At 46.6% G+C, this 18,142-nt stretch overlaps 1 protein-coding gene and 1 non-coding gene across 4 annotated transcripts in view; one reads left to right on the top strand and one right to left on the bottom strand.

Moving 5' to 3' along the window:
• LOC142559788 (L-gulonolactone oxidase-like) overlaps nucleotides 1-18,142 on the bottom strand; it is an 87,319-nt gene that overhangs the window by 11,398 nt on the left and 57,779 nt on the right. The window contains exon 11 of one of the 3 annotated variants that reach the window (XM_075671431.1): nucleotides 5,129-5,219. The exons of 1 other annotated variant lie outside the window; for it this stretch is intronic. In XM_075671431.1, coding sequence (XP_075527546.1) covers nucleotides 5,129-5,219 — 91 coding nt within the window. Of the gene's footprint in view, nucleotides 1-5,128; nucleotides 5,220-14,940; nucleotides 15,289-18,142 lie in introns of those variants that run through there. One more of the 3 variants, XM_075671432.1, reaches the window with a different exon arrangement.
• Nucleotides 403-476, top strand: TRNAS-GGA (transfer RNA serine (anticodon GGA)). The gene has a single exon. It is a non-coding gene; the product is annotated as a tRNA-Ser (tRNA).

Raw genomic sequence — 18,142 nt, 5'->3', positions numbered from 1 at the left:
AAACTCGCAAAAAAGCGCCCATCAGTGCGATATAGAGCATAATTCGATATAAGCTTGCTAAATAATTGGATGTCATAAAAGCACATACTATTTATAAGATCACTTGATTGATGGAATTAGCTTAGTTTCGCATGAAATAGTCCTGCATTTTCTTCTGCTTGGGCAATTTTGCTGCCTGTGACGCTCGCACTTCTCCACATTGTCTAATGTTGAATTCCAATGACGGAGTCGGAGCAAGTTTTTCTGCTCGTTTCGGAGCAAGTTTGTTCCAATGACAGAGTGAGGGCGGGAATAAGGTGTTCCAATGAGAGAGTCGGAGTGGATTCAGAGCGGGAGTCACTCCGTGGAGCAGAAAAAGATGTCGAATTGACAAATTCGACTTCGCCCTGCCATCTGCTAGCCGCCTGGTTAGCTCAGATGGTAGAGCGGCTGCCCCGGAAAGGCGGTGGTCCCGGGTTCGAGTCCCGGACCAGGCCGAATTTTTCTTCAACTATGAGGCTTTTCTTTCGAGGAACCCATATGGGTTTCCTTTGTAGCAATTGCTACGAACGGGTGGATGTCCGATTTTCCCTTTATTCTTTGTACTATACTTGTACTTTAGAGTTTTTGCTTATTCTATTTTAGCATGGTACATAACTTATGTGCTCTTCCTGCAAAAATCCCGCATGAAATTGGCAGTATGCAAGTAAATAAAACACTTACCAAGCGTGGATGTTTTACGAGAGTACTGTAGCTAATGTGCCCTGCTCTTTTGTATGTGCACATTGTTGCAGGGGCCTGAGTATGAATACAAATAGCAATAGTAGTGGAGCAGTGAGACTATTCCCTCCAAGGCTGGTGAAGAAGAAGAGGCGTGCAGTTAGCACGAGGATAGAACACGCTAGCACGATTGACCTGAGCAGCTGCAGAGTCGGCTGCTCCCATGATTTCACTGCAGCATGGCTGGCCGACCAAAAACAAACCGTGGCTACAGCAGCTATCTTTTCGCATCGCCTTCCACAAATTGGTGACCCGGACAACTGAGCCAAGCCATGCCAGCGTCAGTGTGACTCTACCAAGGTGAGTGACGTGGCCTCGCGCAGTCCGACAGACATCCTGTGGTTGTAGCGTGTCCCAGAATTCTACCATCAACATGCCGGATATCTGGTTCGTCCAGCTGGACAGCCACTTCCTTCTCAACAAGGTTCCAGGCTCCAGCTGTATTCCAGGCTCCGGCTGTCATCCCCCAACCCCGACATTTATGCGGACTTGCAGCCAGCCGTCCTTGCACACTATGTAACCTCGAGCACTCACTCACAACAGCTCTCACCATTTCAACTATCGCATCTTAGCCGCCCCACATCGCCTGTGTCCACCCTTGCCAATCGTCGGCACGCGCTGGCCTCAGCGTGAAACCTCTACTTGGTTCGTGAGCCTCCTCCCTACCTCAAAGGCAGCTGCAAGACGACTTTTTCCAAGGAATTCACTGGGCCAAACATAAGTGCTTTCGGCTATCCTACGGACCACCGCTCTCCTTGCATGGACGTTCCCGCAAGCTGTCCACTTTACGTTCGAGACTGCCTCAATCATCACCGATACAGAGGCTCTGCACTAGGCACAAACTTCACTCTCATAGGCATGGCGACACGACAAGTACAACCTTCGTGATGCATTCAGCGACCACTGCAACGCTGATGCTATCGGCATTTGAGATTTCACTGCAAGCTGTAGCAGGTAAGCCTTCCGAAGTTCTGTGCTCACACCTTCCGCAGATACATGGCCCATAGAAGTCTTACAGGAGCAGCTCAGTCATCTGGTTTCTCCGGCTCAAGCATCACTTCTACGTCTACATCGTGAGTCAACACTTGTGCTATCTCCACGCAAGCCATCAGCTGCCAGACAGTCTACTTTTGGAGCTCCCACTTCTACAGGCCCAGGCATCTATGAGAACCTGCAGCAGGTTGTGATTTCACACTACGGCATCACTGTGGCTGTGCCTCACTCACAACCTGCGTTGCAGGTGCTGCCTGATACATCTCTCCCGGACTGCATAAACCCGACACTACCAACAATGACACCATCTGCACACTTTACCTGGACTTTACCATTAGACTTTATTTAAATTGTGCTTTGCACTAAAGGGGGGGGGGGGGGGGTCCTGTAGTGGCATGACTGTTGCCTCCAAAGCTGGCAAAGAAGAGGGTAGAGGAAGAAGTGCAGGTAGCGTGAGGAACACCCCCCCCCCCCCCCCTTCTAAAACATGCTAGTGCACTCGACTTGAGCTGATGTGGTATCGGCCGATCTCGAAATCTCGCTGCACCTAAAGCCCCTCCATACAAGTTTCCGCCGACCAGGTTAAGTACCGCCAACTTGCCTTCCTCCGCCACGCACCTCTCCCACTCCCCCCCTTAGCTTCCGGCGCCAAGCGGAACTTACGTAGCTGCAGCTTCCTGTTCCGAGTGGAAGTGACGTTTTGCTTTTTAGCGTTGTTTACTTTCGCGTCGCTGGAGAGGCTTTAATTGCACCATGCTGCGGTTGAAACTGAATGCGATTCCATCCAAAAACCACTGCCTATTGTAACCAGCGATCTGCTCGTGTTCACTGCTTCGTGTCAACCTGCGACCGGTTGTGGCACGAGCGACAACATACAGTGGAATGTAGTGCCTGGGCGCTTGGAGACCACTGCCGTTTTTCGTGCACTTGGAAAACAGTGACCGCGAACTACTACTTCAGCGGAATACAACAGCTTGTCCCCTTTGCATCCTTCTTTTGGTGACTGCCACAGCTCTGCTAAGCACGCGCAGGCGTCTCACCATCGTCTAACAGCAGTCAAAGCGGAAATTCCCGCAGCGCAACTCCAGGAAGCGGAAATGCCGGAACCGGAAATACCGGAACCGGATTTGGTGCGAGGGGAAAAGATGGCGCACAACAAAGGTTGTCGCTACTTAAGAAAGCGGCGGTGGCGCGTGGATGCAGGGCCTTTAGCTGCACCATGGCTGTCCAGCCATAAATAAACCGTGGCTACAGTGGCTACCTCTTCGCACCACCTCCCACAGCAGGAAAAGTTTTAAGGGATGAGGCTAAGTTCAGAACAATTTTTTTTCCAAAAATTACCATTTCTTTTTGTTTACTTAATGCACATTTATTCGAGGAGCATTTTGCAGAAAACATTTTGTTCCTTGTCGTTTCTTTCAAAAGGCAGCAAAAGAAAATTTAACCCTACCCGGCATCCGTGAAACTGAAATTGGAAGTGCCTGTTTCATGTGAAACATGAAACTGCCCAAATTCTGGAGTAAAGCTAAACAAAGACATGGGGGATTTTAGCCCTCCTGAATGTCTTTTGTGCACAATTCATTTCTTCAACATATTTTTTGTTAAATTTTTCAAAGCCCCCCTTTTTTTTGCGATTCTTCCATAAGGAAACAAGCGTAACTTTTTTTCCTAATAAAGATTTTCTTTTGTGATACCAAAGAGTAGTGGGAGGCTGCACTGCTCAACCCAGACCCAGATCTCAAACTCCGGGTCGTCCAGATGGCCGAAGATGCCGCCAAAGCGCAAGGCCTGGCCGCCGTCTGAGGAAGAAGAGGATGGGCTTTCCCACTCCCCTCCTCCATAAACTCCATCTCGGACAAAATATAGCTTATACTACTACTATATTACTTTGTGATACTTTGCACACCTATTTCTCCTATTGTTGGGAGTAAGTAAAATGGTGCGATAAGTTTTGATATGGCTTCCTCTTATAGCAAGGTGTGTCAATTGGAAGATCATATATTTTGCTTATGTAAGTCACTGTGCTTACAGGATTCACTTGGACAGATTAGTTTTGGTTCATTGCACAAGGACTCGCCTACATTGCTGCCAAAAAGTGCTTTGTTGTGATGAGGCAAATTAAAGATATGAGTGTTGGCATGAGTTCCACATTGATTATTTTAATGCGAAAGCATTATGTGCACCATTATGCAAGAATCCGGTAGCGGCGCCACCGAGTTATGGTACCAAAAATGGCCGACGGCATAAAGAGTAAAAACATATGAAAAATGCTCGGATTGACATCAAATTTCTCCGGGAGGTTTCTGTAAACAAAGAAAATCAATGGCTTGGAAGACAAAATTTGATAAATTTCAGTCTGGGTGTGAATCGAACCTGGGCCTCCAGGGTGCGACATGAACATGCTTCCCCGACACCACGGTGGCTCCACAGTTCTGGTTGACTAAAGGTGTGCCTAGTGTGCCCGTGATTTTTTTATTAATAATTTTTTTTCAATGGTTACACACATTATGAGGCTGCCATGCATGTAGAAAAGAAATGTGCTCTATAATATGACTAGTAATCTGTATTCATTATGTTCTCCTACTTCTTTTTCCCTGGAAGTTCGCCTCTTACCTAAAGTGTGTATGCACTTACCTAGCTACCTTCCACAAGTTTTGCTGGACAGCCGTCGCCACCATAATAGGAAGGACAGATGGATGGATGGCTACAGTAAGCTCAGTTTCAAGCGCATAACTGCTTTCACACAAAAAAAAAAGAAAAAAAAAGAAAAAAGAAAGGCGGGAGGGGGGGGGGGGGAGGACGCAGCAGAATTATATGGCATCATCGACTGACCCGCCATGGTAGCTCAGTGGGTATGGTGGTCTAAGCTCAAAGTTGTGGGTTCGTTGCCCAGCCAGAGCTGCTTCATTTTGGTGAAAGCGAAATACAAAAATGGTTATGTACTAAAATTAGGTGCATATGCACATGTATATCAGTGCCATACTGCTATTCTTCATCGCGATTGAGCCCAATCCGGATCGAAATTATCTACCGTGATTGGCTTTCTCCCACAGGTTACACAAAGGAGCCAATTACGAACCAAAAAATTAGAGCTGAATTGGGTTCGACTGCGAGTGAAAGAGCATCATGTGACATTTGTATTAGGTGCATAGTACCCCAGATGGTCAAAATTAACTTGGAGCATTCCAATTAGTTATGCCAGCCAAAATCAGTGACTGACTATAGCTGCCTCAGGAGAAACAAATGTAGCATACTGAAGACTGTTCTGTTGATTTGTGACTGTCTACTCCAATGATACAAAACTTGGATGCCCAGCAGAGCACAGCAAATAATGTTAATGAACTCAATTTTCAACTGCAGAATGCTGTGTTCTCACCTTAGCCCAGTGAGGCCGTCCGCCAAGAGTTTTCATGATGTTTTCATAGGCAGCCCAATAACGCTCATAAGCCACTTTCTTTCCATAAGGCCTACAAAAGAGATTCCAATCAACTACACAAGAATACTCTTTGAACCACACAAACGTTAAAACACACACACACAGGAAAGAAAACAGTAGGCACTCCAGCACACTTCTAAAGTTGCCAAGTTTTCTTGAGCTGGCTGGAAGTACACAATGATATCTGCAGGAGTGTGCTAAACTGGGCTGTGGTTGGTGCACCATTAGGATGGGAGCAAACAGCGCTTAAAACAAAACAGTGAGAGTACGACAGAAAAGGCACAGACAAACAACCACAGGTTTATTGTGGGGAATGCAATATATAGGAAAAGCAGATATGGCACAGAACACGCAGCGCCTTGTATGTCGTGCTCTCACCATCCCGTCTTAAGCGCTGTTTGTTGCTGTCCTAATGATATCTCCAATTACTAAAAGTCTACTGTAACAGCTTACACACTGGTGTGATCATTACAAAAAGCTATGATACATTACAAGTTACTTCCCTAAATATTCAAACAAGAAGTTAGACAGCCAATCCCGAAATAGTTCGATATATCAATAATGCAAAACATAAAGAAATGCCTATTTGAAGCTTATCTGAATGCTCCACACATCTCGGGACTGTTTTCCTGAGACTGAAAAGTGGGAATTCACTGATTTACCCCTCCCTCCAAGGCAGTCTCGAACACAAAGTTACACATCTTTTGCACAGGAATGATGTGGCAAGTCACTCATGCTATGATGTGGTCGTTTATATGCCGATTGCAACACTGACCCTAAATGCCCACATGAAACCACGGTGCACTGCATCACCCGCGTCAAAGTCAGTGCTGCGGAGTTTTTATGCAGGATAAGGTAGAAATTAACACAGCATGGGAGCATACTGGCCTGCATGTATGCGCACTGTGTTGTCATCAGTGCACTCATACTGTGAATAGTGCGTGAAGGTGCCCAGCCACCTGTCCATTACAATATGCCATCTAAACGGCCGAGTGTGATACGTCAGCAATGAGTCAGCGAGGCAGACTGTTGCGTCAGGTTTCGGAACAGTCTTTCTGTTGGAACCAGTCGAGCCAGTCATCCTCACTCCTTGACCGCCCTAATTCAATGCATCTCTTGCATGCCACTCGGTGCTATAAAGCCTCGCAGTTAATTAGTTCATATGTTCATATTCACACAGCGTGGTTAAATACATATAATACTGCGTGTTCATGACAAAAACAACTGTGCAAAATACAAGATAACAGCATACAGAACTGCGCTTTGTCCTGATAGCTCTTAATTTTGGCACTTTTGCCGCTAATATTCCAGTAAAAAGTTGCACCAGTGATATCAAATTCAAATCTTTTTTAAATGTACCACTTTTTATGCATCTTTTATTAGATAAAACAATTTATTTTGTCTTGGAAATGCCTGTGAAAATGCAATTAATCTTCAATGTTCAGGTTGATTATCTGAAGATACCGACATTACTACATGATAAATGACAATGTACAGGTAGCTAGTTAAAATATTGGCTAATTATAACTTTTGAATTACTGAATTTATTTTGTGTTGATATGTTGAAATCGAGCAGCAGAGAAGTCATGCAAGCTTAGCTGAAGTCCCAAGGCTAGCATCACTTGTATATCTATCCCTAAAAAGTGGTACAAAATATACTGGTATTTCTGTTCACAATTTCTTGAAAGACTTCCCTTTAAGAGCTTGGAACAGTACTGCAATGTTAATGCATATTCTAGCATGCTCTGGGAATGAATCTCTAAAAAATGATGCTTATCTCAGGATTTCTGCTAAGGCAGCACTCAGCCAAAATCATTTTAATTAGCTACTAAAAATTCCACTTTGTTCTGAAATTAATGTATAGCTCTTCATGTACTGCTCCTGAACGGGCCGAATTGTGTTCTCTTTCACATTTGATCTTCAAAAAATTTCCTTCGAAAGAACAAAAGGAAAGATAAATGAAAAGACACGAACACATAGCCAATCACAGCAGCCAGATAGAAGCATTGCACACTGCTTTACATAAACGCACTTGCACACCTGCTCTGTGTAAATCTGTGTGATCCCTGTACTGAGTCATCATTGGTTTAGGTAGTAAAGACAGCATACCACATGAGTTTATTTCCCATCTTATCTTCCCAACAATTGCGTCTTTTGCACAAGAAGCTGGTTTGGAGACTATGTTGCTACATGCACACAAAAGTGACTGTTCATTTTATTTTGTGAAGAGACACGTCTGTAAAGGACCATTAATATGGGAGTGAACAACTTCCCTCACTTTGAAAGCATTAACAGAAATGTCAAAGAGGGCACCTGTGCGGTGTTTAAATAGAGTACCAGCAGTAAAGCTATGTAAAGCACACAGCATTGTACTTCATGCCTCATCAACAAGACAATTGCAAGGGATGGTGCCACTGCATGTCCTCACAATTAATGTTGAATGTGGCGGTGAACAGGAGTTTGATACACACACAGTACTGTGCTATAATTCTGCATGGGATTCCCAAAGCAATGTTACAACTGTTCAATGTCCCAGAGCTTGGGACTGACTGTATACAAGAAAGGGTAAGGGAACATAGTGTGTCAAGTGTGCTCAACACTTGGTTGGCGCTTGTACACTTGTCAAATGAGCTGCAAAGTAATTCACTGATTCTATCTGATTGATGGTTGCAAACAGTAGAAGTGCCAGTTCTTGCTCTTCATTTCGATGGGCTTAAGCTACAGCCCTGCACTACAGCACATCCAGGCTAGTGATGTGTAGCGACATTCCAACACATCAGTGCACATACTCATAGATACAATTGGCATCATTCTCTTCATGTGCAGCTGATATGTGCGCAGCGCATGCTGTAGCTACATGACTGTAAGCATGACAGCAGAGAAGTGTATGGGCCACATTTAATTTTATGGCCAATTCCACAAGTTCATTCGCAGCCATAAAAATAAGTAAGCAAATATGCCCACACTGTCAAAAAGAAGCCCCTACATGCTTCTGGTTGCCCTTTCTGCATGTTTCTCTCCTCAATGATCTTCTGTCAGCAAATCTGCAGATGAATGTGCTCAAGCAAATCACGATCGATGAAAACCACAACTGAGACTGGTTTTCTTGGATGGGAGTACTAAGAATATTCAGTGGTAAACTAGTGGGAAAGATTGGTCTATGATATCAACAATGGAGACTGGAAGGGACAAGGAAAGTTAATAGAAAAGATGGGCACGGGACACGAACTTATTTTACTGCAAGGAGATTGCAAGTGTGGAAAGGCTCATACATACAGTAAAAAGCCACAAGAAAAACCAATATAGAAGCAACACTTGTCACCCCTCTGCGGCGATGTGTGCTGTGTAACATCCCAACCCAGACAATCAGTTTACCTTTAAAGGGCCCCTCACCGGGCCCCATAGCAAATTTCGGTTATACACTGGAAGTTGTTACGTGTCCTCTAGGGAGTGTTCTGCCGCAAAAAGTTTTCAAATCGGTTCATTAATAGCCGAGATAGAAATATTTCAGTGCCGCCAACCCATGATTTCAGCAGGCAGGCTCCACTGCCAAGCAAGAGGCTCTCTCCACTCGCCCCGTCTAGCCTACGCAAGCGAAATTCCTTCCCTGCATTCTCCCATACGGGACCTCGAGGATCGCGTGACGCATGCGTCACAGGCCCCGCCTCCAATTCTTTTTTTTTCTTTCGCTACTCTTCTTTTCTTTTTTCCCCGGCCCTATGCATTACCGCCGACGGCATCGCGCGCGAGCTGTTGTCTCGTTCGCACAGCGTACGATTTTGCGCACTGTGCACAAGGAACTATGACTAGCGGTATAATTCAGTGCTACATGAATACTGAGGCAAAACAAGCGGATTGCAGAGCGTGATCATGCACTGGAACACGGTAGAAAATGGTACAGTTTCGGTACCTGCGCACATGACCGCACGACCATGGGAACAAGCAGACGAAGCGGAAATACATCTCTCTTGCTTCGGTGCGAAGTAAAACAAAAAACATTCAGACATTTCGTTTCTGTGTTTTATTATTTCTCTAAACTTCAATTCGTCAACTCAAGCAACAGATCGCACAGATAACAGACGTTGTCTTGAATAATTCTCGAAGTCACATGTCGCCACGAGCGACGTCACACTGCAGACACGATTACGTAAGCGCAGGGGTACGATTACGTCACCGTCCGGTTGGAGTGCGGCGGCCGCGAGTGACGAGGTAAACGGCATTCGAAATGAAATTTCATATCTTCCTGCGGTGCGTAGCAATGTAATACTTTGCATACACGATTGTTAAAGGGACACTAAAGGTTACCAGAAAGTCAAGTTAAAGTGGTAGAGCAATGTTCTAGAACGTCTAAGGCGTCGATCTAATCGCGAACAGAGCTTTAGTAACCGAGGAATTGAGGTAAATGCATGACATGATTTGAGAGCCCCCAGCGACATTCCGGTACTAGCCCGATGACGAAAGCACTCCTCATAATTTGTGTTACCAATACTCAACTACTCGTATTAAAAATATCATTTCATTCGATTATACGACGGAAGAAAATGCTACTTGTCTACGTCTATTAGATTCTAAGAAAAAATAACATTTTGACGTTACCCTTCAGTAGTATGGGTGGTCGAAAGGTTTCGTTTTCGCTCGACTCTGCGCGCTCGACTCTGCGCCGCGCACACTTTCAAGTTTCAGTAGTTTCGTTATCGCGCCGTGCTGTGCAGGTTCTGCTGGCTCGCGAAACTTTCATTTCAAACAAGCAATGAGAATGCCACGTCCTTGTGATGTCGTGGGAAGCCCTCGTTGCTTTCCCGCTCCGGAGAGCCGCCGTCGAGGCCGCCGTCGTAGTACGCAATTGCGACGCCGGCAGCGCGAGCCCTCAGCAGCAGTCGCGCGTGTCAGTGCTCTAATCGCTGAAGTTGAGCCCAGCATCGCGAGCCAATCTGTCGTCAGGGTCCATTGTGACGAGCGTCGAAGTTTCCGTCATAGAATGAAGTACCAGCTTATGGTCGCGCGTTTCTCCTTCCGCTAGCCACCATACTCCCGCTTTCGCTCTGCTGTCGGCTCTGTCTTGGCTCTGTTTCTGGCCGCGCGTTTGCATTTTGCGCAGAAAAGCTGTAGCGCCGTCTGCGGACGCCGTTCTACTCACCGATGGCGCAACGTCACTATGAGGCCATGATGTCAGTACTCCTCGATCGGAGGGCGGGCGATTTGAACTGCGCTAGAGGTACGCGGACGCTTCAGAACGCATTTTCTCTTAAAATAAGTCTCTCCTTGGCACGGAACAAGCGTTTCGAGGTTTCTGGGATGGTATTTCAACAGTCCACGTTCACTTAATAGTAACTTTTAGTGTCCCTTTAACGCGCAATGTATACTCTGTACTTGTCAGCTCAATATGGCCAGACCTGGTGAAGGGCCCTTTGTTATTCTAAGAAACAGTGCTCATGTAGTTATCAGTTTTTGTATGCAAAAGCAAAAAACTGCGTTTTTCTGCCTTATATTTCCCTATAAGAAAAATTAGGATTAGTAATAGGGCAGGAAAAAAAAAAGCTAATTATGTGAGGCCTTTCACACACAAAGAGGAGCCAATAACTGTGTGAGCATTGCTTCAATTGGGATCTTTAAAAATAAAATTGATTACAGTATAATCTTGTTATTACAAATTCCAAGGGGCCGGAAATTTATTCTAATAGGACAGAGTTCGAACTAATGAGAGCCCTTCAAATATAGCACGTCATCAATTGTGTGGTACAGCACACAAAACCAAAACTGTCACTGGGCTTGAAGAAGTCTTATCTTTCCTCCATCAGCATGTGGTGATGGGAAGAAGCTTAGATTCCGTATAAAGTAATGGTTGAATAAGGACGCACCTCATGCACCCTTTGCTGCTGATGCAAGGGAAAACATGCAAGGGTGAGCCCAGAAGGATGGCAGCCTGATGCGAGCTGTACTATCATATGCCCAATGTTGGAGACGACCTGATCAACAAGCCGCCACCCAGTAACGTCATGAAGTGAGCGCTAGGAAGGAGGAGGGGTGTAAGTGAGGGTGCAGTAACATTATCAAGCGTGCACTGGGGCTCCTTACAGCTCCTTCTAAGCCAGACGGGAAAGAAGGAGGGAACAAGCTGCTCTGCTCGCTCCACTGTATATCTTTCCTCGTTTTCACCATGCGCAATGTATCGAAGTTTCATCTTTGGCTTGAATTTGTTGTAAAAGTGGTGCATGGGAGTAAGATAGCGTGTGCGAAATAACTGTTGCATGGTTTTTGGAGTAGGAATTTTCAATAATTTTTCTCTCTACAAATACATAGGACTTTGTCGGGACCAACAGGGAAGTTCAAGTTATCCATCAATTTGAATTGAGAGAGTTTGAATCAATGGAAGTTTGCTGTACCTCATTCAAAGGTTGCATGGCAAGTGTACATCAAGAGAGGTAAGGACTCACATTTTCTGCACTGGGTTTTCCTGCTGACCTTGGCTGCCTGTTCTTGCTATGCTTGCAGTCCTTTCACATTAAAATCAGTTGGCATCCTGCATAATTAATGTCCCTTAACCCATCCATTTAGCATACTTATCAACCTGGGAATAATAAAATCCATAAAATTCCTTTCAACATGAGACCGGGGCAGAGGGGTGAGGTAGCATGTATTCATTAAAAGCTTGCCTTGAGTATACACCTTTTGTGGGATACATACGCACTTCATTAAGGATGGTTTAGCTTCAGATGCAGCACAGAAACAGCAGCAACAGCAAAGTTGTAACAGCCAAGAGCGACAAGCAGAATAATTTTTTTATTATATCACAGTAACCGCCAAATGCAGAGATCTAACTTGGCTCGAACTTGACTTCTGGCAGTCTCAAGACAGCTTCGCCGCGCGTCCTAAATCGTGCTCGAGCTTGCGGACGACTTGCGAACGAATTGGTTACGTCGAAGTTCGCTCAAGTTTCAAGTCTGCTCCCGGGCTAGCTTGAAACTGACTTCGTGTGTTATTCCAACATGGCAGCCTCCCGAACGGACGTTGCGCGAAGGTTAGCTGCTTTCGAGTTTGCTTTCCACGCCCTGGATACAGTATTTTCAGAGGTGCAGCCCTTGCCTAAAATTCCACCACCCGCCCTACGTGATCGAGGGAATCCGATGAAGCTGAACGACGACGAACAATTCCTCGGTCGCTACAGATTCACAAAGAACGCCGTGCGACTTCTCGCTATGTTGCCTATCCGGGAAAGAGGGGACAACAGAGGACAGCCTGTGTGCCTCCCATGCTGCAGTTGCTGATGGCTGTGATGTTTTACGGCGCTGGCACGTTTCAAACAGTCACCGGGGGTCCGGTCCGCATTTCTGTCAACAGTGTGCCGCGCAATTGGAAAGGTGACTCTGCTCATCGCGAAGCACCTGCACCTGATGCTGGTGCATTTCCCGCAGTCGCGGAAAGATTGATTGCGAGCGTATTTTTTCATCTCCAATGACTCCAATGACTACACATGCCATCACCAGTTACCGTATAGTGCGGAATATAGGTCGAGGTTTTTTCAAAAAAATATTACTAAAAGTTCACCCCTCGACTTATATACCAGCCCTTAGCACAACATGAATAGTCGTCTGGCAACATGTAGGAGCGCAGACCTTTCGGCATCCGCATCGTTATTGCCTCCTTGGTGACCGACGCGGCCCAACGTTAACGTGGCCTAAGCAGTTGGACCGACGCTATGTTCCCTTTTTGTGCAGCGATCATTCTTGGCGTTGCTAATTTCCAGACAATCCGCAAAATGAGTACTACTCGACGTCAGTTCGCCGCGGCGTTTAAAATGAAAGTAATCGAATATGCTGAAATGCATGGGAGCATGTCTGCCCAGCGGCAATTTGGTGTCTCAGAAAAAAGCGTCCGGTACTGGCGAACGCAGAAATGCAAGCTGTCTGCCTGCAACGCACGGAAGACGTCCTTTCGCAGGCGTCGCGCGGTGCACCCGGAGCTCGAAGACAAGGTGGCGGATTTCGTCTGCGAGCATCGTGCGAGATCTTTGCCAGTGACAGCAAAACTCATTTGTATCAAAGCTATTGAGATCGCCCGAGAATCCGGACTGCCCAAGGAACAATTCAAGGGCTCCATTTATTGGATTCGTCGCTTCATTTGACACAAGGGATTCGCACTTCGACGGCGCACATCAATCTGCCAGAAGCTGCGAGAGGCATATGAGGACAAGCTGGTCGAATTCCATCGCTATGTTATCCGTCTCTGGCAGCAGCATGGCTACATGTTCGGACAGATCGGCAACGTTGATGAAAAGCCGGTGTGGTTAGACATGCCGTCGCCCACCACAGCGTGCGAACGCGGCGCAAAAGAAGTCAAGCTTCTTTCTACAGGGAACGAGCATTCGCGCTTCACGGTGATGCTTCCGTGTACTGCAGACGACAGAAAGCTGCCCCCATACATAATATTCAAGAGGAAGACACTGCCGAAAGAGGTTTTCCTGCGAGATGATGTCGTTTGCATGAATGAAAAGGGCTATATATGGACGAGGCCCTCATGCTCAACTGGATTAAGACCGTCTGGAATCGGCGACCCAGCGCACTCCTGCGGTGTCCGAGCATGCTCGTCTCGGATGCCTTTCGCGGGCACTTGACCGCAGGTGTGAAGCAGGCACTCCGTGACAGGAGGACGGAACTCGCCGTCATTCCGGGAGGCATGACGTCAACACTTCAGCCACCGGACGTTGTGCTCAACAAGCCCTTTAAAGACAGTGTCCATGAACAATATAATCAGTGTATGGCCGGCGACAACCCGACAACCCCAACTGGCCGGCTGCGCAGGCCGCCTCTCGCCACTGTGGCAACATGGGGGTCACAGGCTTGGCGCTCGCTGCCCGAGGATATGGTGGTCCACGCATTCAAGAAGTGTTGCATTAGCAACTCCTTGGACGGCACCGAGGATGAAATGTTGTGGGACACAGCCAGTGAAAAGCAGTCGTCTTCGGACGAGAGTTCAGACAGCTCAAACGGATGAGCAGGTGACGAGTCTGGCGGCACCGCTAAATAAAACGAAGTTTTTTGCCTTATAATTTTTATGTTGACTTCTTTGCTTCAATGTAAGGGGGTCGACCTATATTCCGCCTCGACCTATATTCCGCATTATACGGTATTAGCGCTCATGACCATATTTATGCTCAGCATGACGAACTGTCACGCACTCATCCACCGAATATGAAACATGCGCATGAGCATAATAAAAAGTAGCCTAAATGAGCCAGTCATGCAGCACATGTGCACTTACAAATTTTGTGGCACTCTCACTTTTCTTTCACAGCTTCCTCTTTCCGCTTTTGCTTCAGGTTGGTCCAGCATTTATTCAGTTGCAGGTGATCGCGCCGCGAAATCCCGTGGTTGGCATTATATTATTTCTTTCCATGTCTGATTCTTCTTGGCCAACCATGCGACATCAGTTTTCTTGCCTTCCACAATATGCTTGTAGTCGTTCACGAGTGTCGTCAGCAGGCTCTTTTCGTCTTCTGTAAAATGGGGTGCCGTCTTGCGTAGTGGTGCATTCTCTTGGGCGGAGAGCGTACTTGAGTGCGACATTTCAGCGTCAAAGCCTATTAACAGGACAACAATTTCGTACCAAATGCGGCGCGCGGCCGTCGCGTGAGCCCCACAACTTGTTTTCCTAACAGACGACACTTTCCTAGCAGACGACACCTGCTGCCAATTTGTGATGTCTACGACTGTGCCACAATCTCTCTCTCGTTGTTCTCGACAAACCCTCCATACGAAGTAGACAAATCGTTTGCACATGTCATTTTATTTATTTATTTTGTTTTTTATCGGGTGTTGTCACCCACCCATATGGGTCCGGACAAGGGACTCTAGGGGGCTCAGTACGCCTTGTTCGCAGCACATGTTGCACTTTATTTCTTGTATGTGACTCCGGCCTAGTGCGTTCGAATAGGTTGGCCTTTTCTTCAAAAGGTCACATAGCCCGAACAGAACAAGGGCTTTCGCCTTCCTGCTGGAATGCCTATAGGCGAAAAGGGAGATGCGAGCTCCCTCAGAAACCGACTGTATGCCTCATCTCGGCCTCTTGTATCCGGTTGCCGGCCCAGACGGCGCATGAACGCCCTGCAGCAATCGAGAACAAAAGCCGTTGAAAGACCACCATACGAACCAACCATTTCGTTCGCTTCTCTACAAACGCACAAGACCTCCGAGTTAAAAATAAGCTAAAACCAAAATAAATATGACTATAAAATTAATTTGCACTCAAATACACTGTCACCTAAAAGTGGAGCACTGACTTGAAAAAAACAGTGAAACCTGCAACTAAAAAATCACACCAAAACACTGAAACTTGAAGACCACTTAAACCCGCCGGGAACGGGTGCTTTCCGCAAGCAACACTGCCCATCGCAGCGGCAGACATAGCCAGATGGAATAAATTTACCCAAACTATACTTTAGCACTTATGCCCTGGTAGAAATTTGGAAGGATACATACTTTTTTGCTGTACAATGTGCCTTACGCTAATAAATTTATTATTAACCTAGAACACAGACGAGCAACCTACTTTTGCATTGAAGCACAGTCTTGACGAAGCAAGTTGGCTTGAGAGTCTATAAAACGCGGAAGCCGACTTGGGCATTTTGAAGTCTGCTTCTTGCTTCGGGCCGACTTCGTCAAGTCAAGCTCAAACACGATCCAAGTTAGATCTCTGCATTCGGGGGTAAGTCTTTAGACTTTGCCGTTGCAAATTTCACCTGCTTGGGGAACTTGTCAGAAACAACTTGCTTGAAGCAAGCTCCACTCTTGTACCCTTTCACCATAGGACAACTTCGAACGGGAGGTCTAGAGACCGATGAGTGGAACATTCTTATGGTCAGCATTTTTCTTAATATCATAAAATAAACCGAAGTCCATAAAGTTCATGAAAAATTCAGGAGTTGGCAGGTATGCATTAGTGATGTTAACATGTTCGACCATTTTAGGAGCGAACTAACCATGCTTTTGGCAGTACTAACTACACAATGAAAGGGGGGGGGGGGGATTGGCTGACGATTACGCTTCTTGGTAATGCGATGTTTGAGCACAGCTGCTGCCTTACTTCAACAACAGGAAACCACATACAGAACATGCAATGCCGAACGGAGGCGGTTCTGCGTTTCAGATTGGGCAGCACACACCGCGATCCGCCGCTATCGAGCCGATGCTCTGCAGACGCGCCATCCCGCCATTTTATAGTGGGTCACCGCTGTGGAGAGGGGGCCTGGGGGAAGGGGGAAAGATTCGCAATTGTTATTTAATGTTTCTTCTGAGGTGGGATGAGGAAACGGGTGGAGAACAGGGGTATTGAGTGGAGGTCATACACTCATTCACTCTCAGAGAGGCCTCAATGTGGCCGCACAAGGTTGGGTTGGAAAGTAGAAGTAAGGGGACGAAACGCTACAACTGCCTTTTGAGTCACTGCAACGGCACTGCGCCAGGTAAGGGGAGGTGGGAGAAGGGCAGCCAGGCGCAAGCACTGCCAGAGGCGCTTCCCCATTTGCCATACAGACACGCGACATGGAGACGGAGGAGCGGAGAGCCATGGGATCTCACGCAAGGCGGCAAGGAGCGCTCGCCGCCGACATTACGGCAGTGCCACGACATTGGAAGAAGGGGCGGCAAGAGTCACCGCAACGGCGCTGCACGAGGGAAGGGGGCAAAAGGACAGGCGAGAACACGTGATCCGGCTTTGGGCGACAAGGGGCATAGAGTTTCCTACAATATATTAGAGGGAACTCTGGTGCTGAAGTCGTTGTCTTACCATGGGAATGATGGAAAGTACATGGATTTTTTTTTGTCGTGCTTGTGGATCCAGACATTCTTCTAGCTTTGTATATTACGCTATGAAAATCTTATTGCCGTAAATTTCAGAGCAAGCTATACTGTTCGAAGTGAAAAGACGCTGCGAACATGCACAATCACTACTAATTGCAACGAATGAGCTTGTCAAGGTGGCCAAATCGAAATGCGCCAAGCGTCTCAAGGTGTCTCATGCACACGATAAATTCATAAGGGTGTTTCACATCACTGGCCGATACATGCGTACGTGGCTTAATGCTTTCAATATCCGGCTTGTGTGCTTGAGCTCCTGTGTTTAAAACCTGCCGTCAGACAATTCTAATAATGTTTATTTAATTATCTGTTACACAGTACACTGTCGAAAACGACAAGTTTACAAAGTCACAAAGCCGTTTGAAGCCAGAAAGATGAAATTTAGGCAAATCTGTGCACTTCCCATAATTTCCATGCTGGTACAACTGCTTCCATTGCAGCTCCCGTAGACACTAGTGCCAGAGTTCCCTCTAGTAATTATTGCATGAAACTTTATGATATGTGGAGAGCAAGACTTGCGCCGTGCGAGAGACATGGCAGCAGGAGTGCGCACCGCTACAGCAGCGCGAGGATGATGATCTTGGTTACGACAAGACACAACAGTGAGGCCGATCGCGGCCCAAAACGTGGGAGCGGGTGATAGAGAGCTGCGCTCTAAAAAGTATGCACTGTGAGTGGCCAAACACAACAGCTGTTGCAAACTCACATTACAAAGAAATTGATGCTTTTGTCATGGCGCATTAAAAGAATGCGAGACGAGTACACACTTTAATAAAATAAATATGTTCCTGTTAAGTACATTTTCCCGGCGACAACGTTCTCAATTGAGAACACAAAAGTGACCCAACAGAGTTGTGCTCATTTTTTACCGGTTCGTACATTCCTGGAACGCACAATTTCTTGGCACCTACGCTCAGTATGTTGCCAAACTGCGATTGTATGATATGTTTTCCAGCTGCTAGATCCCATGTACACAAGAAAATATGCGAGGCACGCGCAATCGACAACAGTGTAAAGCTGCCCGCCGTGGCAGCTTCACTGCAATACTCAACCGCCTGTCTCGCGTGAAAGCGCTGGTGTGCACCGTTTCTCATTTCGGTAG

Source organism: Dermacentor variabilis, chromosome 10 (genome assembly GCF_050947875.1).
Source record: "Dermacentor variabilis isolate Ectoservices chromosome 10, ASM5094787v1, whole genome shotgun sequence".
Lineage (NCBI taxonomy): Eukaryota > Metazoa > Arthropoda > Arachnida > Ixodida > Ixodidae > Dermacentor > Dermacentor variabilis.
This window is presented reverse-complemented; position numbering and strand designations above follow the sequence as displayed.